Raw genomic sequence first — 27,957 nt, 5'->3', positions numbered from 1 at the left:
ACACGTATAGAACGACAAACTTGGAAGGAAAGTGAGAAAATCTTTTAGTTGCGTTCTGATCTGACTAGGCATCAGAGACTCTTAGAGACTGACCACTTGTCTCTTACTAAGTTTATGCCTTGGAGTTTTTTTTTCTTTTCTTTCTTTCTTTTTTTTTTTTTTTTTTTCTCTTTGTCTTCCTTGGAGTTTTTAGGTCAGTCACTGACACTTCTTCCTTCAATTGAGTGTTCCCCATGAGTGTGCAGAGTTCTTTGGGCTCACTTTGGCCAGCTTTCTTTAGGTCTGCATATATGGTGTTTGAGACCAAAAATTTGTAAACTTGGCATCAAACCAGCTGGCTCCATTTGGGCTATTATGGGCCACACAATGATTGCCAGGATTCCGAGCAAAATGATAGGTTTGCCTTTTTAAGGTTTGTGGGTGGGTTTGGGGTTTGTAGAAATTGCCTTTTGTGTGTGTGTGTGTGTGTGTGTGTGTTTTATGTCTTTTTCCTTCCTGTTAGCTTTTGGTAGTGACAGCCCTAGAGGATCTAGTCATAATTCTGCTTTTAGGAAGGAGATGAGGCCTAAGACTATGGCACTTTCCATTTCTGTTAAAGCAGTAGCTTAGTACTAGCTGAGGAGGAGAAGGGATATTCCTTTGTGTTCCTAATTTTTAAAGAATTTGGGGAGGGGGGGCATCTTTTAATGGGTCATAATTACTAAATTTTTAAAAGAAACACTTGTGTTTTTTAACCTTAACTTTTAAATTTTTTTGGTAGTTTCCTGGAGACAGTGTCGTCACTGGACGTGGCCGAATCAACGGAAGATTGGTTTACATCTTCAGTCAGGTATTTCATAACTGTAAGAGGTGGAGCTTTCCTCCAGGACAGAGCCAGGAGCAAAATATGTGAAGAGAAAACAGTCTTGGGAAATGAAAACTTGCATGTCGTTTGGGGCAGATGAGGGATTTACTTTCTCTTTTTCAGTGCATATGTACATAGTATTATACTTTGTGTTTTTCTTAGGGAGACAGATCCCCAGTCTCTTTGGGGGAGGATCACAGGTCAGAAATCTTGTAAGTCTTGGCAGGTTGGTTGTGTATCTGGAGGGCAGCTATGTCCTGGGTAGGGTGTGTGGACCTGAGAGACCTTGATGCAACCTGGGATGGAGGGGACTTGACTCTCAGAACCACGGGCGTTTTTGGCTTTCATGAAAATGTTCAAACCCGTTGTATCAGGCTGAATCAAAACACATACAGTTTTTTCACATTAAGACCATAGGAGAATATAGTGGGCAGAATATGGCCTCCAAAGATGTCCGTGTCCTAATCCCTGAAACCTATGAATATGTTACCTTACCTGGCAAAGGGGAATTCATCTTGTAGATGGAATTAATGTTGCTAATCAGCTGACCTTAAAATAGAGTAGCCTGGGTTATCCAGGTGGGCCCAGTGTAACCATAAGTGCCCTTAAAAGTGGGAGAGAGGCAGAGGCGGCGGCATTGGAGATGGGAGGAGGCCTTGACTTGTAGTTCCTGGCTTAGAAGAGAGGGTTATGAGCAAAGGAAGGTGGAAGATCTCTGAAAGCTGGAGAAGACAAACAACACACAAGAGATTATTCCCTGGAGCCTCCAGAAAGGAGCATAGCTCTGCTAGCCTTGATTTTAACCCAGTGAGACCCATGTCGGACATTTATTTATCTATAATTGATTTTAGAGAGAGAGACAAATGTGGATGTGAGAGAGAAACATCAGTCAGTTGCCTCCCGTACACGTCCTGACCAGGATTGAACCAGCAACCTAGATATCTGACTGGGAATTGAACCTACAACCTTTTGGTGCATGGAGATGAGCTCCAACCAACTGAGCCACCCATGTGGGACTTTTAAATTTACAGAACTGTAAGGTAATAAATACATTTATGTTGTTTCAAGCCACTGAATTTTTCTTTCCTTTTTTTTTTTTTTTTTTTTTTTTTTAGAGAATGGAAGGGAGAAAAAAGCTGAAACAAGGAAGGTTTAAGATAGAAGAAGCTATAGGAGAAGTACAGGAGGGGCTGCTTTGGGTTTTTAGAAATGTTACAGAAAGAAATGCAAAGTCAAAGAAAAGAGGGTCTTGGAGACAGGTTTGGGGGTTAGCCCTGGATGAGCTGCAGCTGCCTAGTGCTCCCCTGATTGTAAGTCTCATGGAGTCCCTTGGAGTTAGTTAGGGGATGCTCACCTGTGGGGAAAGAAGAGGAGAAAGGAAAAGGTGTGGGCCTACTCTAGGGAGGGAGAGAGAGCTCTGGGACCTTCATTTTGAAGGTTTTTAAAAGCTGGGTGTTCAGGGGAGATCTTAGGGAAGGATCCCAATAGAATATTCCTCAGCTTTTCCAGGTGTATCCTTTCAGAGTCGTGGTCTCCACTGATTGGTTGGTGCCAGCGCACGGGGTCCTTAGTCATCATAGAGGTAGCTGGTCCTGGTGTCTCTCACCTGGTTTTGCTGCTTTTCTTGGCCTGGGGCTGAAATACAACTGAGGCCTAAGATGTTACCTCTCTGTAGGTGACCTTCTGTATCTGGCTGTAAATTACTTGGCTAGTTTGTGCAGTCATCTGCCTCAGTTTCCCCATTCCAGTTGCCAGGAAATTTTCCTAGTGTCTTACTGTCTTGCCTCAATATCTGTAGGCATTCTTTTCTGGGGAGCTTCTGTTTTTCCACAGTAACAGCCTCAGTCTCTTATCTGAGAATTGGCTGTAGGTGTGTTTTCTGGGGAGGGAAGTAGCGTGGGGGGGGGGGGGGAGAGAAGAAGAGCCAGTACTGGTTCATCATTTAGTGTACAGCAAGCATGTCAAACTTTCGGCCTATAGGCTGCATGTAGCTCACACAAATATTTTTGCAGCCCAGCCAACATAATGGTATGTAAGAAACATTTTAATAAAAATTTTGCAACTTAATTTTTACATAATTATTAATAATGAACTACAGCCAAGACCAGTTTGGCTCAATGGATAGAGCGTTGGCTTGGGGACTGAAGGATCCGGGGTTCGATTCCGGTCAAGGGCATAACCTTGGTTGCGGGCATATCCCCAGTAGGGGGTGTGCAAGAGGCAACTGATCGATTACTCTCTCTCATCGATGTTTCTATCTCTCTCCCTTCCTCTCTGTACAAAATAAAAAATAAAAAAAATTATATATATATATATATATATATATATATATATATATATATATATAAAATAATGAACTACAGCGTTTTCTAATGACTGATTACTAATATCATGTTGCATTCATTTCCCTTACGCACCTTACATGCTGGGGCACTGTTTCCACTAATACCAGCAGGAATATTTTAGCAGCCGATTGTCACATCATTAGTCTTGGACTTATTGTTTGGTGTTCGCAACAGGAAATATTTTGCTTTCGGAGAACAAGAAAAATAGGTTTATTTGCATTATGATTATTGTGCAGTTATTCAATGTCCGGTAAGTTAATGTTTGAGAAAAATATTAATTTTTATTAAAATGTTCTATTTTAACGATTACTCATTTATTTCAGCCCTTTGTATTCAGCATGTCTCTATTGAAATAAATCCACGTTTCTATGAAGATTAAAGCTTTTTTTTTTTTTTTGCTTTTGTTTTTTTTGTGGCCCACATAAACTTAAACCTTATTTGGCCCGGGTTAGCCTTTGAGTTTGACATGCTTGGTGTTACAGGCTCCTAATCTCACCTGTTTTCAGTTTCACCTTTTTCTTTGTTTGTTGCTGGTGATTGTGAGTCCAGAACCTCTCTGGTTAAATTAACTTTCTTTCACTTATTTGTTTTTTAATCCTCATGTGAGGATGTTGTTGTTTTTTTTTTTTTTTTTAAATTGATTTTATAGAGAGAGGAAGGGGGGTAAGGGGAGATAGATTGATAGATAGATAGATGATAGATAGATAGATAGATAGATAGATAGATAGATATAGAGAGAAACATTGATTGGTTGCTTTCCATACATGCCCCAACTAGAAATTGAACCCACAACCTTTTGGTGCATGGAATGATGCTGCAATCAACCTAGCCACCTGGCCAGAGCCCCCTCTGGTTAAATTTATTTAAGAATAAAGCCTTCTCCTCTCAAAGTGAAGGTGAGGCCCTGTGGGGTGTAACTGATCCTAACACAGACTTTGTATTAACTTGCGCCCCCCACCCCCCATACTTTCCAGGTTCCTCCCTTATGTTTACTCCCTGGGCAGTATTTGTGCTTTCTTTCTTCTTTTTTTTCCAAATGGTTCCCTCTTTTTTACATTTATTTATTTACTTGTTTATTTTTAATCCTCATCTGAGGATATTTTTCCATTGATTTTTAGAAAGAGTGAAAGAGAGAGGGAAAAATATGGATATGAGAGAGAAACATTGATTGGCTGCTTCCTGCCTGTGCCCTGACCAGGGCCCGGGCCTGGCAGGAGCCTACAACTGGGGTACATGTCCTTGACCAGAATCGAACCTGGGAGTCTTCAGTCCATAGGCCGACTCTACCCACTGAGCCAAGCTGGTTAGGGCAGTGGTCTGGAAACTCATTAGTCAGCAGAGCCAAATATCAACAGTACAATGATTGAAATTTCTTTTGAGGCCTAATTTTTTTAAACTTAAACTTCTTTTAACGCCACTTCTTCAAAATAGACTCGCCCAGGCTGTGGTATTTGGTGGAAGAGCCACACTCAAGGGCCATGGTGTTAGGGCTTATTGTGCTTTCAATTCAAACTTGTCCAGTTTCTTTTTTGTTGTTTCCTCTTCCTTTTTTGGCCATCATGGGTTTTTAAATCACCACTGTCTTTTGCGGGGACGGGGGAAGGAGCGGGTAGGAAGGTGGTCATTTCTACAAAGAAGCCCTTCAATCAGAAGGTAATGAAAATCCATAAGGAAAAGAAGCATTGAAGGCTCTGGTTCACTTCTCCATAGAATCTGGTTTTTAATTCTGTATGAAAAATTTTCCTTTCCTCAGAGATACAGATGATTTTTGTAGAACAAAGACTAGGTCTTTTGCTCTCGAGAGTATATCTACTCCCTTAAAGATATTCACTATTCTGTCCTGCCGGTTGGCTCAGTGGGTTGGAGCATTGTCTCCATAAGCCAAGGTTGTGAGTTTGATCCCCAGTCAGAGCACATACAAGAATCAACCAGTGAATGCATAAATGAATGGAACAACAAATCGATGTTTCTCAAATCAATTAAAAAAAGTATATATTCACTATTCTGTGGGATAATTTATAAATCAGACTTAATTTTTTTTAAACTTCTGGAAATCCTTTAAAAACTTTATCTATGAATTTTTTATTTCCTTCTACTGGCTCTTCATCTCTGGTTAATCACTATATTTTATTTGTTGATTTGTTTACTTTTTAGGATTTTACAGTTTTTGGAGGCAGTCTGTCAGGAGCACATGCCCAAAAGATCTGCAAAGTAAGTATTTAATAGTAACAACAAACCCACTACTTTCCTCAATTACATAGTACATATTGACTATCTTTCTGATGCAAGACACTGAGTATGTGGGATGGGGCAGAGGTAAGAAAGATAGGGTGCCTTCTGTCCAGGGCAGGAGTTATTAATGTTTTTTGTACTATGGATCACTTTGGCAGGCTGTTGAAGCCTGGGCTCTTATTGTTTTACATGCTTCAAATAAAATAGGACTACAAAAAATTAAAAGTAAAAATTTTAAAACATCACATTTGTAATATGTGCTTTTTTAATGCATTAAATAAGATTTAGTGGTGGGTCTAATGTATGATTTCAAATAGGCATGAATAAAAATATTTCAAGATATTTGCAACAACTTGAATGTGACACAGAAATATCTCTGGTTGCTATAAATGACAAAGTCACAGGTATTTCTAGTACTTACGTGTTTTTTGGTCTGTATTCATAATGGAAGGAAATGCTAAAGATCGGGTAAAGGTAAAGGTAATAAAGATAAAGATGTAAATTTCCCCCCCCATCCAAGTTCATTGAGTCCCTCAGATCCTTTCATAGATGCCTTGGGGTTCTGAAGACCCTATGGTCTCCGTGGCGAGTCCAAGTGCTAAAAGATAAAGAGCATTGCAAGGATTACATGATGGTGTTTTAATAACAGTGCTAGAGATGAGATGCTCTGGAGATGAATAAAAGTGTAGATCATATTTAGAGAATTTTGGAGTAAAAGTAAAGTTGACTATTAGTAGCTAGACGGCTATCCTTTGTAATGGAACACTTGGATTCTAGACATGGTCCTGTCATTTATTACTCCTGAGACTTTGAGCCAATCACTTAACTTTAAACCTTCTAATTTTTCTCTTTTACTGCCTCTATTACAATTGTTAAACAAGATAATGGAAGTCAGAGTGCTTTGTATAGTGTCAAGGGCTGTTAGGAATATTGCTCATTAGGCTGTCAGCTACTAAGCATGAGGATAATCGGTCTCAGGAGTGAAAGCAGGCCTGGGTCCGGCCTCAGGTTAACAGATGGGTCCACATTTACTTTCATGAAAACACTTCTTTGCCATTTTATCTATCTGTTCTTTCAAACGAGTAACTGGAAACACACCTGGCTGCTTAAAAATTTTATAATCAGGTGCCATTTAACAATGGGTGGTGTACTGAGAAATGCATTATTAGTCTTTTTTTTTTTAATTTCTTTATTGATTAAGGTATTACATATGTGTCCTTATTCCCTGATTACCCCTCACCCCATTCATGCTCCCACCCCCCTGTTGTCTGTGTCCATTGATTAGGCTTATATGCATGCATAAGTCCTTTGTTTGATCTCTCCCCTTTACCCCTACCGTCCCCTTCCTTCCCTGAGGTTTAATGTTCTGATTGATGTTTTTCTGTCTCTGGATCTGTTTTTTTTTTGTTTTGTTTTTTTTATATTTTTATTGATTTTTTACAGAGAGGAAGAGAGAGGGATAGAGAGCCAGAAACATCGATGAGAGAGAAACATCGAGCAGCTGCCTCCTGCACACCCCCCACCAGGGACGTGCCCGCAACCAATGCACACGCCCCTGACCGGAATCGAACCCGGGACCCCTCAGTCCGCAGACCGACGCTCTACCACTGAGCCAAACTGGTTTCGGCTGGATTTGTTTTTGTTCATCAGTTTATGTTGTTCATTATGTTAGTCGGTTTTGTTGTATGAACATCAGAATGTACTTATACAAATCTAGATGGCATAGCCTACGTACTACACTTCTAGGCCATATGGTAGGGGTGTCGAACTCAATCAGAGAAGGGGCCAAAATCTAAATTCCAGCCTAAATCGCGGGCCGAATGGTTTACTGAACAGTCATAAACTGTCATTGTGATGGAAACGCAGCGGAGTGCAGTGATGACAGCGCGGTGCGGGCCACATTGCAAGGCCTGGCGGGACGGATTTGGCCCGCGGGCCTTGTGTTTGACACATGTGCCATATGGTATAGCCCCGTGATCGGCAAACTGCGGCTCGAGAGCACTTGCGGCTCTTTGGCCCCTTGAGTGTGGCTCTTCCACAAAATACCACGGCCTGGGCAAGTCTATTTTGAAAAAGTGGCGTTAGAAGAAGTTTAAGTTTAAAAAATTTGGCTCTCAAAAGAAATTTCAATCGTTGTACTGTTGATATTTGGCTCTGTTGACTAACGAGTTTGCCGACCACTGGTATAGACTATTGCTCCTAGGCTACAAGCCTGCACAGCATGTTATTGTACAAAACAACATGAGGTTAAACCAAACACAAAAGAAAAATGATACAACCAAGAGACACGTCAAGCATAAGATGTATGAAGCTGCTGCCAGTGTAACACAGCTTACTATTTTATAGCAAACATTTTTTTTTTTTAAGAATAAGAGTGCATACTAAAATAATGATAAAAGGTAGAGTATCAACAATGAAGATTTTTTAAAAGTATACTATAATAAATACATAAGCCATCGTCATTCATTATCAGGTATTATGTGCTGTGCTATGCTTTGTTGTTGTTGTTAATCTCACTGGAGGATTCCTTTTCCATTGATTTTTTTTTTTTTTTTTTTTACAGAGAGTGGGAGTAGGGGAGAGAAAACATACACAACGTCAATATGAGAGACACCTTGGTTGTCTCCCACAGGTTCCCTGGCTGGCCTGGGAATCAAACCTGTAACCCAGGTATCTACCCTTATCTGGGAATTGGACCCGAGACACTTCGGTGTTTGGGCCAATGCTCTAACCATTGGGAACGCTGACCAGGGCTGTGCTACTATACTTTTATAGGACTGGCATTTATACCAGCATCACCATAAACGCTTGAGTAATGCATTGAGCTATCACATTACAACAACTATGACATCACTGGACAATAGGAATTTTTCAGCTTCATTATAATCTTACGGGACCACTGTTACACATGTGGTCCATCATTGACTATTGTTCCGTGATGCATGGCTATAGCCTCAGCCTATGGCTCTAGAAATGCCACGAGAAGTATTATCCCCTGCTAATGGGAAGTGCTCTGGCACTTGGATGTTTGGGTGTCTTTAGCCCTTTAAAATATGGTTCTCTGTCTTCCATGATGATACCCAATCAGCATGGGAATGAAGCCAGTGCTACTCTGTTTTGAAAAGTGCCCTCAGAACATTGTCCAGGAGATACTGTGGTGCTTTGTAAATGCTGTATTTGATAACGGGATCAGTTGTCTCACAAAAGATTTCTCTGCTCTCTCAGATCATGGACCAGGCCATGACAGTGGGGGCTCCGGTGATTGGACTGAATGACTCTGGGGGAGCACGGATTCAAGAGGGAGTAGAGTCTTTGGCTGGTTACGCAGACATCTTTCTGGTGAGATATACCTGTCCACAGAGAATAGAACTAAGCACAGGGCTTAGTTCTCTAAGCTGTGTCCTGGTCAGAGCTTTCCTATCTCTCATTGTTCTCTGCCCCATTGTGTCTGTTCCATAGCTTCCTCCTGTATCACCAGGGGTGGCATGAAGGGTGGATGAAAAGCAAGAGAGAGGAGGTGGGGAGGGTTTTATCCCCCCTCCCTCCCTATACAGGGCCACTCATTGGGGAAACAAAATTCAAGATCATTCATAAGAGAAAGTCACTTAATTTTTTTTTTTTTTTCAAAAGCAAGGGTGAGAATATAAAAGGTTCAAATGAACTGATTTGCTGGAATTGGGAAATTTTTTTTAAAAAATGCATTGCTTTTTATTTTTTGGTTAAAACATAACAAGATCAAAGAAAAAAGAAATCACCCAAATCCTACAATTCAGTATTTGGTGAACAACATTTCAGATATCTTTCTCTTTACACAGACTGCATTAAAGAGAAATGAAAAGAAAAAAAGGAATGAAGTGTGTTTTTTGAAGTTGGAAGTATATTGTGAGAGAGATAGTAAGGGAGATTGGGGTGAGGGGGAGAGATACTGCCAGATGGAAACTTTAGAAAAGAGACAGATCAGCATTTCTAGGGAGGGGAGGAAAGAGAGGAAGGAAGGAAGGAGACAGACAGACATTGTTTATAATCAGGGCAGCTGTTCTTGTCATCCCTGTCCTGCAGGCTTATGAGGGTTTTTATCCTTTGCTACTGCCATTTGTCAGAATAATGTGTGTTTAAATTTGTGTAAGGTTAGTTGTGGGAGCACTTGTGTTAATTGAGAAGCCACTTTTAGACCTTAAACCTAATTTTTAATCTCTAAACTTGAACTCCAGGGATAACCTACTGGGGAGAATTAGGGTTTTTTTGTTGTTGTTTTTTTTGTGGCTTAGCTAGAACAATTCAGGCCTGGAAGTCATGCTTGTGTTAGAAATGAAGGAAAGAAAGAGTGGCCCTGAGAGAAATGGCAGTAAACCGCTACATTTTAGAGCTTGCCAAGATTTTAGAATGTCTTATAGACTAAGCTATCTGGGGCAGTTGGGTTTTCCTTTGTTGTCAGGGGATAGGCTTTAGTGACTTCAAGATCTACATTAATTAATTGCTTGCTAGTATTGCTTGTCATACCTTCACTTACTTTTTCCTGCCTGTACTGTTATTTTTTTGTAACTTAATTTTGATATAATTTCAAACTTCATAGAAAAATTGCAAGAATATGAGGCATTCCTATTTGTCCATTACCCAGAGTCAGCTGTTGTAAGCATTTTGCCCATTTGCTCTATCATTCTCTCTCCATATTTTACATATCTGTATGTTTTTTGGGTTGTTTTTTTTTGAAAAATTTAAGAGTAAATTAGAGATTGTGCCTTCTTTACATCTTAAATTTTTCATTGTATGTTTCCTAAGAAAGTACATTCCCAAGTTATAATAATACAAATCAGGAAACTTAAACACTGATTCATCAATATTATTCTTATCCATAGTCCTTATTCACATTTCATCAATTGATCCTAATAAAGCTATAACTATTTTTTTTCCTTTTGTTACTCAACTGAGGACTTTTTTTCCATTGATTTTTCAGAGAAAGTGGAAGGGAGGGTGAGAGACACAGAGAAAGAAACATTGATTCGAGAGAGACACCTCATTTGGTTGCCTCTTGCAGGCAGGCACCCCAACCAGGACCAGGGATCGAGCCTGCAACTGAGGTGTGTGCTCTTGACTGGAATCGAATCTGGGACCTTCAGTCTACAGGCCAAAGCTCTATCCATTGAGCCAAGCTGGCAGGGCTATAACTTTTTCCCCCCCCCCCACTGGCTAGGATGTAATCCAGGATTAAGTACTGCCTCTACTTGTCTTATCTCTTAAATATTCTTTAAACTCGAACAGTTCCTCAGTTTTTGTTCTTCATGACTTTGACATATTTTTTAAAAGCAGATACATTGAGGTGTAATCACAAACCATAAAATCAATCCCTTGTAAGCATATAGTTCAGTGATTTTTAATACATTTTTAGAGTTTGGTAACCAACACAATCCAGATTCAGAACCTTTCCCTCCAAAAAGGTCCCTCATGCCTTTTTGCAGTCAATGCCTTGCCCAGCTGAAGGCAAGCACTGATCAGCTTTCTCTTTACAGTTTTTGCATCTGATTCTTTTCACTTAGTACAATATGACTGAACTTCAACAAACATTATGCTGTGTATCAGTGGTACATTCCTTTTTATTGATGAACTATAATAGAAGCCTGGTGCATGAGATTCGTGCACTTGGGGAGGAGTCCCTTAGCCTAGCCTGTGCCCTCTCGCAATCCAGGACCCCTTAAGTATTTTATTATTTTTTTATGCTATTTGAATGGAATTTTGTTAATTTCCTTTTTAGGTTGTTTGAAAATGTGAGGAAACACAATTGATTTTTTTTAAAAGTGTAGCATTTAGTTTACTTATTTATTTATGCTAGGGGCCCAGTGCATGAATTTGTGCACCTTGAAAGGAACTATGGGCCACAAGGCTGCAGTGGGCACAGGGGTGGGTCTCGGCCCATCTTCCTCACTTCCATCTGGCCCCTCCTGTCATGACCCCGGTTCCCTCTCTCCTGGCATCCCTGCTCCCGCTGCCCTCACATGCTGATGGTGCCAGCCCTGCTTGCACCTGCTGACAGTGTGAAACAATTGGGGCCAGTGCCAGCAGCAGATGCAAATGGGGCAGGTACCGTCTGTGGGTGCAAGTGGTGGCTTCTACCCCAATTGCCCCTCAGGAGCAGTGGGAGGTGAGAAGCCCTCAGTGGTGATTGGGGCAGGCAGCGGATGTGAGTGGTGGCACCGGTGCTGGCTGCGGTTGTGAATGGAGCTTTTGCTGGCAGTGGGTGTGAGCACCCGGCGGGACTGTGGTGCACAGGAGCAAAGAATTTTCAATAATCACCACGGGCTCTCCCCAATGACAACAACCGGCTCCCTGCCTTGGTCTGATGCCCCTGCTCACCTGCTCCACCATCCCGCTGCTCCACCATCCTGCCGCCTGCCATGTTCCACACACACCCCTTGGTGGTTTGCACATGTCATAGTGACTGGCAGTTCAGTTGTTTGGTTTGGTTGTTCCAGTTGTTTTGCCGTTTGGTCTATTTGCATATTAGCCGTTTATCATATAGGATTGTTATCCTTACCCAAGGATATTTTTCCACTGATATTTATTTATTTATTTTTCTATTTTATTGATTTTTTACAGAGGGGAAGGGAGAGGGATAGAGAGTTAGTAACATCGATGAGAGAGAAACATCGATCAGCTGCCTCCTGCACACTCCCTACTGGGTGTGTGCTCACAACCAAGGTACATGCCCTTGATCAGAATTGAACTTGGGACCCTTGAGTCTGCAGGCCAACACTCTATCCACTGAGCTAAACCGGCTAGGGCAGTGGTTGGCAAACTCATTAGTCAACAGAGCCAAATGTCAATAGTACAACAATTGAAATTTCTTTTGAGAGGCAAATTTTTTAAACTTCTTCTAACACCATTTCTTCAAAATAGACTCTCCTAGGCCGTGGTATTTTGTGGAAGAGCCACACTCGAATGTGGCTCACAAGCTGCAATTTGCCGGCCACGGGGCTAGGGAAATTTATTTTTAATATATTTTAAAAATATATATATTTTTTATTGATTTTTTTACAGAGAGGAAGGGAGAGAGATAGAGAGCTAGAAACATTGATGAGAGAGAAACATCTATCAGCTGCCTCTTGCACACCCCCTATTGGGGATGTGCCTGCAACCAAGGTACATGCCCTTGACTGGAATCAAACCCCGGACCTTTCAGTCTGCAGGCCCAGGCTCTATCCATTTAGCCAAACCGGTTTCGGCTAGTTGTTTATTTTTTTATAATTTTTATTTCTTTAGTGATGTCTCCTCATTTTTTATCAATATTTTAGTAATAATATATTTTTTTTCTTGTCACTCTTTTTAAAGGTTTGTAGATTTTCTTGATTTTTTTTAAAGAACCAATTTTTTATTTCATTGAGTTTTCTCTATTGTCTTTATACTCTTTCTTTTCTGCTCTTAAGAATTAATGTCCTTCTTTTTGCTTGTTTTATTCTACTTTTTTTTAGTTTCTTAAGGTAGAAATTTTCTAGTTTTTTAAGGTACAATTGATTTAAGATATATATTTTTTAATATGTGCATTTAAAGCTATAAATTTCCTTCAGTTTTGGTATGTTACATTTTCATTGATCTTAAACTATCTTCCTTTGTAATTTTTTCTCTCACTTGTTGGTTATTTTGGAGTGTTAGGATTAATTTTAATATATTTGTGAATTTTTTGTTTGCTTTAGTTTCATTACTTTATTATTGGAAGATACTTTGTGTGACTTCAGTTATTTTAAACTTATTGAGACTTATTTTGTGGCCTAGTATATGGTTTCCCCTGGAAAATGTTCCATGTGCACTTGAAAAGAATATATATTATATTCTTGCTGGTAGCAGTGCTCTGTAGATGTTTGTTATACCTACTGGTCTATAGTGGTCAAGTCTATTATTCCCTTACTGATTCTGTATCTGGTTGTTCATCCATTATTGGAACCAGGTGTTGAAGTCTAGCTATTACTGTACATCTCTCTATTTCTCCTTTCAATTCTCTCATGTATATATTAGAGCTCTGTTGTTAGGTGTATATATTTTTTAACTGTATGTCGTCTTAGTGTATTGAGGTGTTTGTTTGTTTTTTTGGATTGAGCTTTTTATCAATATATGTCTGTCTTTATCTCCTGTAACTTTGTTTGATTTGAAGTCTATTTAGTTTGACATTAATATAGCCACCCTGACTCTATTTTGGTTATTCATTGGCTAGAAATCTTTTTCCATCTTTTTACTTTCAACTTCTTTGTGTCCTCACATCTAAGGTGTGGTTTCTTTAGAATTTATTTCTGTTTAGTTTATTTAAACTTGAAAAATAAAGATGTTCCCTCAATTCCCCATACCCTACGCCTCTACCTCTGGCATTCATGAATCTGTTTTCTGTACGTATGACCTTAGTTTTTAAAAATGTTTGTATATATTTTTAGATTTCCACATATAATACAAGAGAGCTCATGTGGTATTTGTCTTTCTCAGTCTGGCTTATTTCACATGGCTGAATGCCCTGGAGGTCCATTCATGTTGTTGCAAATGGCGAGATGTCATTCTCTTTCTGTTGCTGAGGAACATTCCATTGTGTATATATTTATACCACAATTCCTTTCTTCCCCCTGCATGGTTGGGTCTTCACATCTTCTGGCTTTTCTCCCAAATATAGTCTTCTCCTTGAGGTCCTCTCCTGATCACATTATTTAAAATTGGATTTACTATTCCCCTTCCCTGCTATATACTTCTTCATAACACTTTCCACATTGTAAAACCATATATTTTACCTTTTTAAAGAAATACATATTTTTATTTCAGAGAGAGTATCCTGACCAATTTGTATATTACCCTTTTATTAGTATAGGTAGATATTTTTATTGATTTAAGAGAAGAAAGCAGAGGGAGAAGGAGAGAGAGAGGGAGAGAGAGGGGGGGGGAGAGAGAGGGGGGGAGAGAGAGAGAGGGGGAGAGAGAGAGGGGGAGAGAAAGAGAGAAGGAGAGAAAGAGAGAGGGAGAGAAAGAGAGAGGGAGAGAAAGAGAGAGGAGAGAAAGAGAGAGGAGAGAAAGAGAGAGGGAGAGAGGCATCAGTGATGAAAGAGAATAATTGATCAGCTGCCTTTTGCACGCCCCCTACTGGGGATTGAGCCTGCAACCCAGGCATGTGCCCTACACCAAAATTGATCCTGGGAACCTTCAGTCCACATTCGGATGCTCTAGCCACAGAGCCAAACCGGCTAGGACTGAAAAGCCAATTTATTAAAGCAATTAAAGCATGCACCTTTATTGAAAAAGTAAAGTAAGCAAGCAAACCTATACATATGGCTTATGAAGCGCAGACGGGTTCTCAGCTATTCTGAAGAGCAGGTTGTGTGGGGGTCTGAGGTGTTTTTATATATATATTGCACCTATCTATAGTTCTCAGAATTCCTCTGCTGAATATTTTGGTACAGATTAATTCTCAAGGTCTTCCCCTCCCCACCCCACCCCTTTTTTTTTTTACTTTGTTGTGCCCTTCCTAGAAATCGTGAGAAGCTCCTGGCAATTTTTGCCAAGCCTTGAAACTGCTGTCTTCTCTGCATAGGGAGTAAACTGCCCTTTCTTCTTCTTCCTTCTTCCTCTTCTTCAAAATATATATTTGTTTAATTTTTATTGAGTTCAGAGAGGAAGGGAGAGGGAGAGAGACAGAAACATCAGTGATGAGAGAGAATTATTGATTGACTGTCCTCTGCACGCCCCACACTGGGGACCAAGCTTGCAACCCTGGCATGTGCCCTTGACTGGAATCAAACCCGGAACACTCCCTATTACACACACACACACACACACACACACACACACACACACACACACACACACACACACACACACACACACACACACACACACCCGGTCCTCAGGCTGATGCTCTATTCACTGAGCCAAACCTACCATGACAAACTGCCCTTTTTTCTTTCTTCTTTTTCCTTCCTTTCTTCTCCTCCCTTTCTTCATTCTCCTCCCTTTCTTCATTCTCTTATTGGGGAGGTTTTTTAAAAATTATTTTCTCTCATGTCCTTGGCTGGGGAAGATAATGGTTTGTTAGTTACAAACTGACTGCAAATTGCCCACACTGGTCTTGCTTTAACTTCCTGTTTCAGTTTCCCTATTCCTCCTGTCCTGAAATACTGTAACAGTTCTATTTTTAATTTTTTGAGGAAATCTCCATACTGTTTTCCATAGTAGCTATACGAATTTATAATCCCACCAACAGGGCATCAAGTTTCTAATTTTTCCACATCCTTGTCAATACCTGTTACTGATTTTTCATGGTGCCATTTGGACACATGTGAGGTGACATCTCATTGTAGTTTTGATTTTCATTTCCCTGTTGATTAGTGATGTTGAGCATCTTTTCTTATGTCTGTATGTCCTCTTTGGAGAAATATCAATTCAGGTCCTCTGTCCATTTAAAAAAACATGTTTTTATTGATTTTAGAGAGAAAGGGAGGAAGAGGGAGAGAAACATCAATCTGCTGCCTCCTGCATGCACTACTAGGGATCAAGTCCACAACCTGGGCATTACCCCTAACCTGGAATTGAATTTGAAATCTTTTTTGGTGTTTGGGATGACTCTACAACCAATTGAGCCACCTGACCAGGACGGGTCATGTTTCTTAATCCATTCAGCCACCCCTGTGTATTTTTGCTGGAATATTTAACCCATTTATATTTAGAGTAATTATTGATAACTATGTATTACTGACATTTTGTTAATTGTCTTTTGGTTGGTTTTGTAGTTCTCCTCTATTCCTTTCTTCTTCTCTTGACCTATTCCCTTGTGTGTGCTACTATTTCTTTATCCATTCACTCATTAATGAACATGTAGGTTGTTCCCGTATCTTGGCTTTTGTAAATTATGTTTCAATGAAGATAAGAATCCAGAAGCAGAATTGCTGGATTATATGGTAGTTCTATTTTTAGTGTCTTGAGGAACCTCCATACTATTTCCATTGTGGCTGTACCAGTTTACATTCCCACCAACAGTGCACAGGGTTTCCTTTTCTCCAATCCTTGCCACACTTGTTACACGTTATTTTGATTTTCATTTTCCTGATGATTAGTAATGTTCATTATGTGGTAATGCACCTATTGGCCTTCTGTATGTCTTCTACGGAAGAATGTCTATTTAGATCCTCTGCCCATTTTTTAATCAGATTTTTTTCTTTGCTATTAAGTTGTATGAGTTCTTTACGTATTTTGGATATTAGTCCCGTATTAGATATATAATTTGCAGTATTGTCTCCCATTCCATGGGTAATCTTTTCATTTTGTTGGTAGTTTCCTTTGCTGTGCAGAAGCTTTTTAGCTTGATGTAGTCTCTCATTTATTTTTGCTTTTGTTGCTTTTGCTTCTAGTGTCAGATTTTTAAAATTATTGCAAGACCTTTGTGAAGGAGCTACAACCTAAGTTTTTTGCTAGGAGTTTTATGGTTTCTGGTTTTATGTTCAAATCTTTAATTCATGTTGAGTTTATTTTTGTATACAGTGTAAAATAGTTTAATTCTTTTGCATGTGGCTATCCATTTTTTTTAAGACTTTATGGAAGAGACTCTCCTTTCTCCATTGCATATAGTTGGCTCTTTTCTTGTTAAATAATTGACTTTATATGTGTGGGTTTAATTCTGGGTATTCTATTCTGTTCCATTGATCTGTGTCACTATTTTTAATGCAGTACTAGTATATTGTTTTGACTACTACAGCTTTATATTATATTTTGAAAGCAGTGAGTGTGGTGCCTCCATGTTTGTTCTTCTCTATCAAGATTGCTTTGTCTATTTGGGGTTTTTCATACAGATTTTAGGATTTCTCTGTTCTATTGTGAGAAATGCCATTGGAATTTTGATAGGGATTGCATTGAGTATGTCATTTGTTTGCGTAGTATGCACATTTTAACAATATTAAATCTTCCAATCTATGAATATGGAATATTTGACCTGTCTCTTTATCTTTCTTCTTCTGAGGTTAATGTAATGTATATTTTGGTACATTTAAAGCTTTTCTTCAGGCTTTGATCATTATTAATTTTTTCTTCCTTCTCCTCCTCTTCCTTATTCCTCCTCTCTTCTCTTCCCCTCCTCTTAACGCCTTCCCTTCCTCCTTCCCTTCCTCCTTCTGTTGATGGCGGCTGAGAACAGTATGAGATCTTACACTGGTGGGGTCAGATTTGACCTTGGTTCAGCAACTTCAGTACTTGAGTTCTGGCTAGGAAAGAATTCAGAGCCAAGACTCAAACTATAAGAGAAAGTGTATTTAGAAAGTCATATAAGTAGAATAAGTGAGCTGTAGAAGAAATGGGTTCAGGAAACACATTACAGAGGTAAAAGAAAGGCCCTTGGAGCTTAGGAGAGAGGAAGGTAAAGGTAATGTGCCCAGAAGGGAAAGCATGCTGGTTCTTTTGTACTAAGGGCTTTTAAGGGGAGGATCTTAGTGGAATAGTTATCAGCTTTCCAGAGGTATCTTTTTAGGGTCGTGGTCTCCACTTATTGGTTGGTGTCAGGGCAGTGAGTCATTAGTCAATGCTGCTGATCCTGAGGTCAGCAGTGGTGTAGCTTCTGGTTTTGATGCTTTTCTGGGCCTAGAGTGTTGATTGGCATTTGGGTTATTTCCATATTTTAGCTATTGTGAGTTGTAATGTTCCTGTGAACATAGGTGTACAGATACTTCTTTGAGACCCAGCTTTACATTTTCTTTGTGTATCCCTAGAAATGGAATTTCTGGATCACATGATAATTCTCTTTAAAAACTTTGTGGAACCTCCATACTTTTTTCTACAGTGGCTGTGCCCTTTTACTAGTATATTCACTTCAACAATGGGTTCCAATTTCTGTACATTCTCACCAAACTACTTGTTTTCTGTTTGTTGTTGTTGTTTTTTCTCTATTCGTGGCCATCCTAATGCATGTGATGTGGTATGTCATTTTAGTTTTGATTTGCATTTTTCTAGTGATTGGTGAGATTGAGCTGATGGGTGGACAGCTTGCAATAGTGGAGAGAGGTATAATAATGACCACCCACTTCTCTAACTGCACTTGTGAGATAAGAATCACAAACTGAAGATCAGAACACAGATTCCTGGTATTTGGAAGACAGGATCCTGTTTACCTACCCTGGCTTCTGAAAGCTCTGTGTAGCTGCTCCAGAAACATGTGAACAGCTCCCTGCCTTAAGGCTGGGGTGGAAAATTGGTAGCTGCTATGTGCTAAGAGCTGAAATTGATGGAAGTTAACCACAATTTACCCTTCACATTTTCTCATGAAAGTTGTAAGCCTTCAATAGAGTTCAGAGTTCCCAAAAGTTACATCAGACAGATTATGCCAATGCAGTTGTTTTTATGACAGGGAGACAGGCCCTAGTTGTTTTGGCTCAGTGGATAAAGCATCAGCCTGCAGACTGGAGAGTCCCGGGTTCAATTCTAGTCAAGGGCACATGCCTGGGTTGTGGCTCGATCCTCAGTGGGGTGTGTGCAAGAGGCAGGCAATCAGTGATTCTCTCTCATTGTTTCCCTCTCTCTCTCCCTCTACCTTCCTCTCTCAAATCAATAAAAAAAAATATTTTTTTAAAAGACAGGAAGATAGATGCCTAGTGCTTCTAACTCCACCCTCTTCCCAGAATCCTCTCTCTATAGATAGATGCCCTTTTGTAATGTCCTTAGTTGTGTCCTGCGATTTATAGAAGTTGATCTGAGAGCCAAGGCAGTGCTAAAAGTGTGTGTGTGTCTTTTTTTTAAGCTGATAGAGCTCAGGGGAAGGAAAGAAGTTGGGGGTTGAGCAAGGAGTCTTTGGGCCCTTATCTTGCCTGGGTCCTCCAATCCCAATCTTATCTTTCTTAGGAGGTGGTCTGAGACTTGGCCCTTCACAACACCATTGTCTTCATGGAGACTTTCTGGCTCCTACTCACTATGTCTTCCCATATCCTCCTAGTGGCAGGACAGTGGGAGGTGGGCATACCTTGAAGACTCAGAAACCGGTTTGGCTCAGTGGATAGAGCGTCAGCTTGGGGACTGAAAGGTCCCGGGTTCGATTCCGGTCAAGGGCATGTACCTTGGTTGCGGTCATATCCCCAGTAGGGGGTGTGCAAGAGGCAGCTGATCGATGACTCTCTCTCATCGATGTTTCTAACTATCTCTCTCCCTTCCTCTCTGTACGAAATCAATAAAATATATTAAAAAAAAAAAAAGACTCTGAGTTAAGTAGCATCTGCCTCTTAGCCTTGCCTTATAACTGCTGGGTACCTTGTGTGGAGGTTGTCAAAGGACTCCCAATGGAGGTCATGGCTCCAGGATAAGAGTTGTTCCTGTATGTCCTGCCTAAGATTCTCATTCATCCTTCCAGACAGCTTTGTGGAGACAGGGGTGCTGGGCCTCAGGTGTGTTCGGAGCTGGGTGAGAGTGGTATGGCTCTATATGAGCTCATGTTCTGGTGGAGCTTTTGGGGAACTACTGCCAAGGAGGGAGAGGAAAGGGTATTTGCCCAAGACAGTAATAGGCCAATTATTCCACTTTTTATGGGGACAAATTGCATCCATAGTTTTGGAAGAAACTAATCAGGTTTCTTGCCTCTAGGATTGAATTTCGGTGAGTAAAAGCCAAGAGTAGTTTTATTGTTGCCTTTATCTTTCTACACATAATGCCTCACATATCTCTGTAACCAGATATTTTCACCTTTCTCTTTTGGCAGAGGAATGTCATGGCATCCGGAGTCATCCCTCAGATTTCTCTGATCATGGGCCCATGTGCTGGTGGGGCTGTGTACTCCCCAGCCCTAACCGACTTCACGTTCATGGTAAAGGTAAGAAAGAAAGAAAGGCCTGTTTCTCCTGCTCTTTGAGAGTTGTGCAGTACCTCACCTGAAATAAAAATAATTCCTGACCCAGATCTAGGTTGTTATCTTCATTCTCATTGGCTTTCAGCTTAGTGATGATAAGGTCTTAGTGAAGAAAAGTTTTTGGCACAAAACCTGTAGCTTGTGGGGGTTCAGTGGCAGAATGCACTTGTGTACTTCATTGGTGGGTGATTTTACTTGTTGATCTGAATTGCAAATGATTTTCAGGTAATCAAAGGATTCTGTCCTCTGCTCAGACAGATGATTGTTACTGAGTCCTATTCAAAAAGTTTCTCATGGAAGACTTTTCTATAATATTCTTTATTGGGAAGTTGTTTCTTATGATCCACCTTTATTGCTTTGGCTGTTTGCCTTTTTATTACATTTTTGTCTATAAAGATAATAGTAAATCTGATCTCCAACTTCATTTTGAAAGATGCATATCTTTATTATGTGATTTGATGGGATGATGTTTTTAAATGATATTTAAATAAAGCCCACTTGAATTTACCCTTATCCTAATACCATTAAAAATTTCAGTCTTTTTCCTTTTAAAATATTTTTAACAATTGAGAGTACATGCCAAGACAGAAAAACTGGGGAGTGGGGAGTAGATAGTCACCCAGTATGAGGAGAGCAGTGTAAAAAGGAAAACCTGTTTTCTCAAGGGTATTTTGGCAGTGGAAATTCAGAGGTTTAGAAAAGTGTTTACCCTTTGATAAGTCTTCTGTTTTTAGTGACAGATAGAAAGCAGCCTAAATGTTCAGCAACAGAGGTGGATTTTATGACCACATATCTTTGTGAATGAAGCAGAACTCCCTCAACTTTGCCCACTAAATTTATGTATACCATATCTACCTGGTTCTACCCCAGTTCTCTTCTCCTTCCTGCCTGGTAGGAATGGAGATGTGGTATCCATTCCTCTGGCTAAGGCCATTCCTTCCCCTCTTTCTGCATAATGCACATTGCTGAATACAACTCTTTTCAGTGGCCTTATCCTGTCGGTTCTTTTCTCTTACATACTGTCTTCAGTGTCTCCCCTGGTACTCTAGATCCTTCCATCAGAACTTATCCATCCATGTTCAGGGTTTTCCTATCTTCAGGACAAAGACAAAAGTCCTCTCTTAATCTGTATCTCTCTGTGGCTATTGTCCTATTTCTATTTGTCCTCTCCTTAACACATTTTAATTTATCTCTCTGCCCCTCAGTCCACTAAACCTGTTTCTAAGGTAATTAGTGACATCTATGTCACTATAAACATTTTGTAACTTTTATTTTCCTCACATTTTCACCAACATTCTTTTTTTTTTTTTTAATATTTATTGATTTTTTTACAGAGAGGAAGAGAGAGGGATAGACAGTTAAAAACATTGATGAGAGAGAATCATCGATCAACTGCCTTTTGCACACCTCCTACTGGGGTTGTACCCCCAACCAGGTAAATGCCCTTGACCGGAATCGAACCCGGACCTTTCAGTCCACAAGCTGACGCTCTATCCACTGAGCCAAACCGGTTTCGGCACCAGTATTCTTTTCCTTTGGCTTCCATGATGCCACAGTTTCCCCATTTTGGCCACCTGTTTGGGTTTGTAACTGTGTATTAGGTAGATCTGTTATGCCTCTTAATCTCTAGTGCAGGACAGTGTCAAATGCTGTTTCTGACTAATTTTATCAGTCAGAAAGATTCAAGGCCTCCAGAGACTGCCTCTGCCAGCAGACTGATTGGATTCAGTCTTGAGTAGCCCTCAGGCAATCATCCACAGGTGTGGTGAGAGTTTTTCCAAGAGGGTATGGCAATTATTTCTTCCTGGAAGCTAATTGTTATTCCCAGTCTCTTAATGGGCTTCAAAATCACAACACTGTGGGACAAGGTGTTTTCCCAAAGGGGTGGGTCTGGACTGTTTCCCCTCAGGCAAAACCACCTGGGTAGCATAGGTCTGACTGAGAAAGATGACCTCTGTAGCATGAGGGAATGACTCAGCACAGAAAACTGGGGTGTCTGCCTTTTGAGCTTTAATCCCAGAGTCCCCAAACCTGGCTTCTGGTCACACAGTCCAGTCCAGTCCACTCTGCCCTACCTCTACTGGAGCACAAGGTAAGTGGCTGCATATGAGATTATTTGCACTGGCCCTTTAATAGGGTGCTTGCCCTTCCAGCCATGTCTCCCTGGCAGATAGCAACCCTGCTGCTTTTCACAGCCAGATGTTATGTGGGTATCTTTCTTAGTTCTGGTTCTCTCTGCTGGGGGGCCCAGCTTGGGGATTAGACCCCATAGTTTTCTCAGTAGCAACCTCCCATAGCTGAGATATCTCTGGAATTTCAGCCTCTGTCTGTGAGAGCCCAGCCAGCTCTTTTTGCCTCTGCCCTTCCTACCAGGCTCTGTGCAGTCTCCACTTTCTGTCCTTGGTTATCAGGGTTGTTTCCAGCTAGTCTTCAGTTGATTATTTACAATGTTTTCTTGTATTTTAGTTGTAATTCCAGTTTTGTCTGGGAGCATGTTTGTATAGCATCCACTTACTCTGCAGCCATTTTTAATCTCTCACATATCTAATAAATAGTGAGCTGACAGATGACTATAGTAAGATATTTATTGCAGAATTTCTTGTTATAGCAAAATACTGGAAACATCCTAAATGACTGTCAGTATGTACCAGTTAAATAAATTATGATACATATCCTAAAATGATATGAGATGATTTTCAAGAAGTTTTGGAACAGTTGCAGGATGTTGGGTGCCATTTAATGCCGGTGGTCTTGATCTGGCATCTAGAAGGGTTCAGTAATCTGGAGAAGGGGCTTTGTGTAAATTAATCAAGAGTTCTTTGAAAGGCATATGGAGGGTGAGCAGAGGAGCTTGGCTGAAGAAACCAAGTTCTCCTTGTCTCAGGACCCCTTGCTTTTTATTAATATAAATTGTCCTAAGGCAAGGTGGAGATAATACACTTCAAAGGCCAGGGTTAGTCTACAGCACATGTGTCAAACACAAGGCCCGCGGGCCAAATCCGTCCCGCCAGGCCTTGCAATGTGGCCCACACCGCGCTTGTCATCACTGCACTCCACTGCGTTTCCATCACAATGACAGTTTATGACTGTTCAGTAAACCATTTGGCCCGAGATTTAGGCTGGATTTTAGATTTTGTCCCCTTCTCTGATTGAGTTCGACACCCCTAGTCTACAGAGTCCATTGTCAGATTGGGGAATAGCCTACGGCTGGCTGTCCAGGTGTTTGGCAGACAGAAGGCAACAACATGTAGATTAAGATGCCCTATGCTGTCTGGCAGCAAGCAATCATCCTTTTTAGGTTTGGGGAAATGCCTTTAGCCATCCCAGATGATTCAGCCTTGCTAACATGCTGGAATTGGCCTCCTGCGACAGTGGTTATAGGACACTGTGTTGGGGGGGGAAAAAAAAAGGTAGATGTACATATTATATGTTTATGCATATACTAGAGGCCCAGTGTATGAAATTCATGCATGGGAGTGTGTCCCTCAGCCCAGTCTGCACCCTCTCCAATCTGGGAGCCCTTGAGGGATGTCCGACTGCTTACCAGGATCGGGCCTAAACTAAATGGGCAGTCGGACACCCCTCTCACAATCCAGGACTGCTGGCTCTCAACTGCTCGCCTGTCTGCCTTCCTGATTGCCTCTAACCGCTTCTGCCTGCCAGCCTAATCACCCCCTAACCACTCCCCTGCCAGCCAGATTGATGCCTAACTGCTCCCCTGCCAGCCTGATATTCCCTAACTGCCCTCCCCTGAAGGCCTGGTCACCCCTAACTTCCCTCCCCTGCAGGCCTGGTCACCTCTAACTGCCCTCCCCTACAGGCTTGATTGCCCCCAACTGCCCTCCCTTGCAGGCCTGGTCCTTCCCAACTGCCCTTCCCTGCTGGCCATCTTGTGGTGGCCATCTTGTGTCTACATGAGGGCAGCATCTTGTGTGTTGGAGTGATGTTTAGGTACTTGCATATTACTCTTTTATTAGATAGGATAAATGTTCATATATGCATGGATATCAATGAAGAGAGAGAAATTTAACTGTGGTGCTTTGGGGGAGGGAAATTGGAAGCGTGGAAATAAGGGCTGGGATATAAACTTTTGTTTGTTTGTTTTTTATCGTATAAAGTTTTATATATGTCTCCTTCCCCCTCCTCCCATGGACCCCCCCCTTCCAGCCATTCCCACCCAGGGCAAGCCCCCACTGTCCCAGCATCTGTGTTCATTGGATATGCTAATATGCATACATACAAGTCCTTTTGTTCTCTAACCACGCCCTTTCCCCTCCCCCCACCTTCCCTGCCATTTATGTCTGGATCTATTTTTGTTCATCAGATTATATTGATCATTATATCCCACATATAAGTGAGATCATGTAATATTTATCTTTCTCTGACTGACTTATTGTGCTTAGTATAATGCTCTCCAGTTCCATTCATGTTGTTTTATAGCATAGTATTCCATTGTGTAGATGTGCCACAGGTTTTTAATCCACTCACTGTTGGTGGTTACTTAGGTTGTTTCCAAATCTTAGCTATGGTAAATTGTGCTGCTATAAATATAGAGGTTCATATATCCTTTCTGATTGGTGTTTCTTGGGATATAGTTCTAGAAGTGGGATTACTGGGTCAAATGGGAATTCCATTTTTAACTTTTTGAGGAAACTCCATACTGTGTCCCACAGTCGCTGCACCAGTCTGCATTCCCACCAGCAGTGCACGAGGGTTCCTTTTTCTCCACATTCTCGCCAGCACTTGTCATTTGTTGATGATAGACATTCTGACAGGTGTGAGATGGTATCTGTTGTTGTTTTGATTTGCATCTGTTGGATGATTAGTGACTTTGAACATGTTTTCATATGTCTCTTGGCCTTCTGTATGTCCTTTTTTGAAAACTGTCTATTTAGATCCTTTACCCATTTTTTGATTGGATCATTTGTCTTCCTTTTGCTAAGTTGTATGAGTTCTTTGTAAAATTTTGGAGATTAAACCCTTATCTGAAATAGCATTGGTAAATATGTTCTCCCATTATAGAGTTACTTTCCACTGCATCTTCAATTTTTTAAAGTTTTTTACACTATGCCTTTATTATCTTTAATTTAGAAACTAGTCCTAGCCAGTTTGGCTCAGTGGATAGGGCATTGGCCTGTGAAATTAAGGGTCTCATAAGGGTCCCAGGTTTGTTTCTAGTCAAGGGCATGTACCTCGGTTCTAGGCTCGATCCCCGGTCCTGGTCAGGTGTGTGTGTGAGGCAGCCATTTGATGTGTCTCTCTCACATCAATGTTTTTCTCTCTCTCTCTGTCTCTCCCCCTCCCTTCCACTCTCTAAAAATCAATGGAAAAGTATCCTCAGGTGTGGATTAAAAAAAAGAGAAACAGGAAAACTAAAGAGTAAAAGCCTATGCCCTTCTGAGAACACCAAAGCATTGATTATCATTGTCTGCAAATGGCTCCATTTGAGGTAGCCGGTCCATTTTAGGCAAGCTGCATACCATCACAGGGCCTCAGTTTTTTCATCTGTCATGGGGTGGTAATGTAACAATGCCTAGGCTTTAACGACATATTTTCATGAAGTGCTTGGGAAAAAGCTTCAGTTAACACGAGTTGTGAGTAAGGGCCACTTGGTAGGGTGGTCCACCCGGAAACGTTAGCCACACTCCACATCGTTTTGCTGAGATAGAACCACACAACGAAGATTTTAAAAATAGACAGGGAAAACTTGGGTCTTTAGTTTAAATATATATCTTTGAGCTGCATCCTTCCTGGTTCTGTGTGTCACTGCCATCTTTGTTGTTGTCTTTTCAGCTGTGTGACTCTTAAGGCTCTATCTAGTTCTGCTGCTCTGATATTGATCCTTCTGGAATTTTCTGATTTCAGGATACCTCCTACCTGTTTATCACTGGCCCTGATGTTGTGAAGTCTGTCACCAACGAGGATGTTACCCAGGAGGAGCTTGGTGGTGCCAAGACCCACACCACCATGTCAGGTTAGAGACCTCGAAGCTCACCTTACTCTTTTTTTTTTTTTTTAAGAAAGATAGTTCTTCATTTAATTTTTTATTTATTTTTTTAAAAAGTTTTCTTCTTTTTTTAAATTATATATTTTATTGATTTTTCACAGAGAAGAAGGGAGAGGGATAGAGAGCTAGAAACATCAATGAGAGAGATACATCAACCACCTGCCTCCTGCACAGCCCCCACCGGGGATGTGCCCGCAACCAAGGTACATGCCCTTGACCAGAATCAAACCTGGGACCCCTTCGGTCCATAGACCGATACTCTATCCACTGAGCCAAACCGGTTTCTCTTTTTAAGGTCATTGCCAAAGGGAATGGTGACAGTCTTTTACAAATGTCACTTAATTGGCAAAATTTATTTGAGAAGACTGTAGTATGGTATATTGGCTACGAAGATAGGGATAAAGATGAATTTCGTATCAAATTTGTTAAAGAAGTACAAATGCCTTTGATATTTAAAAATTTAAAGCTAACTGGAATGTTGGTTATGAGAGATATAATATATCTCTCATACACAGTTGAATCTTTAAAAAATGTCATATTTTACTGTGACTTTTTTTTTTACTCCAAAGTTGGGGTATGTCTTAGCATAGATGGCATTTTACCAATCACTATTGGCCAGGTACAGTTGTAATGTGAGGATCATGGCCCACATATTCATGAACTTGGTCATAGATGTGCCTTTAACTGGAATTGAACCATGGACCCTTTAGTCCATAGGCTGACACTCTATCTACTGAGCCAAACTGGCGAGGGCTAGATAATATTTCAATATATGGCTGTACCACATAACTGTTAATCAGTTAAACTTTTTGGCTGTCATGAATATGCTGCTATAAATATTCATGTACAGGTTTTTGTTTCTCTTGGGTATGTACCTAGGAGTGGAATTGCTGGGTCAGGTGGTAACTCTGTTTTAACTTTTTGAGGAACTGCCATGCTATCCCCCAAAGTGCCTGTGGAGATTTATAAACCTTGAATGAGAGAATTCTGTCCGTGGAACATACTTTTTATTCATCAACAAATAGAATAGGGCAAAAGTAGGTTTACAGTTGTGAGTACACAAAGCAGTTCATTCTCATGCTATTATTTATTAATTATTATTAATTGTATTATTTTCCATAAGCACAACTGTAAACCTACTTTCCCCCTATTTAATGCCTATTTCAAGCATTGTTCTATTACAATTTGTGAAAGAAACAAAAAGATCTCTGCCTATATGGGTCTTATATTCTAGCAGAGAAGATAAACTATAAACAATAACCTTAATACATAAGCAATATGTGCTGTGGAAAAAATAGAGCAGAGTAAAGGGGGTTGGGATTTTTGCAGTTGTCAATAGGGTGCTAAGGGCCAGCTGCATGGTGAGGATAATAGTTGAAAGAGTTACCTGCATGGCTGTCTAGGGGAGAAGCATTGCAGGCAGAGGGAGTAGCTTATGCAGAGGCTGTGGAAGGAGAGTGGCTGGCATGCATAGTGAATGGCACGGGGGAGTAGGGAGAGGCTTGGAGTAGAAACATGACTTGATCTGACTTAAAAAGAAAGCTAACTTTGGTTGTTGTGTAGAGAAGAGACTAAAAGGCAACAGTGGAAGCAGGGAGTCCGGTGCGGGAATCTGAGAGAGCCCTGCTTCTGGCCCTGCTTCCTCTCTCGTGTCTCTGGCCTTGTCCGGCTGTTCTGTGATTTCTGCATGTTCCTG

At 40.7% G+C, this 27,957-nt stretch overlaps 1 protein-coding gene across 2 annotated transcripts in view; it reads left to right on the top strand.

Annotated features, from left to right (window-relative positions):
• PCCB (propionyl-CoA carboxylase subunit beta) overlaps nucleotides 1-27,957 on the top strand; it is a 43,202-nt gene that overhangs the window by 2,862 nt on the left and 12,383 nt on the right. For both annotated transcript variants that reach the window (XM_036431368.1, XM_036431371.2), the window contains exons 3-7: nucleotides 761-829; nucleotides 5,344-5,400; nucleotides 8,647-8,760; nucleotides 20,108-20,218; nucleotides 26,120-26,228. In XM_036431368.1, coding sequence (XP_036287261.1) covers nucleotides 761-829; nucleotides 5,344-5,400; nucleotides 8,647-8,760; nucleotides 20,108-20,218; nucleotides 26,120-26,228 — 460 coding nt within the window. The remainder of the gene's footprint in view (nucleotides 1-760; nucleotides 830-5,343; nucleotides 5,401-8,646; nucleotides 8,761-20,107; nucleotides 20,219-26,119; nucleotides 26,229-27,957) is intronic.

Source organism: Pipistrellus kuhlii, unplaced genomic scaffold (genome assembly GCF_014108245.1).
Source record: "Pipistrellus kuhlii isolate mPipKuh1 unplaced genomic scaffold, mPipKuh1.p scaffold_m20_p_11, whole genome shotgun sequence".
Classification (NCBI taxonomy): Eukaryota; Metazoa; Chordata; class Mammalia; order Chiroptera; family Vespertilionidae; genus Pipistrellus; species Pipistrellus kuhlii.
Note: the sequence above shows the minus strand (reverse complement) of the source record. Positions and strands in the feature narration are given on the sequence as shown.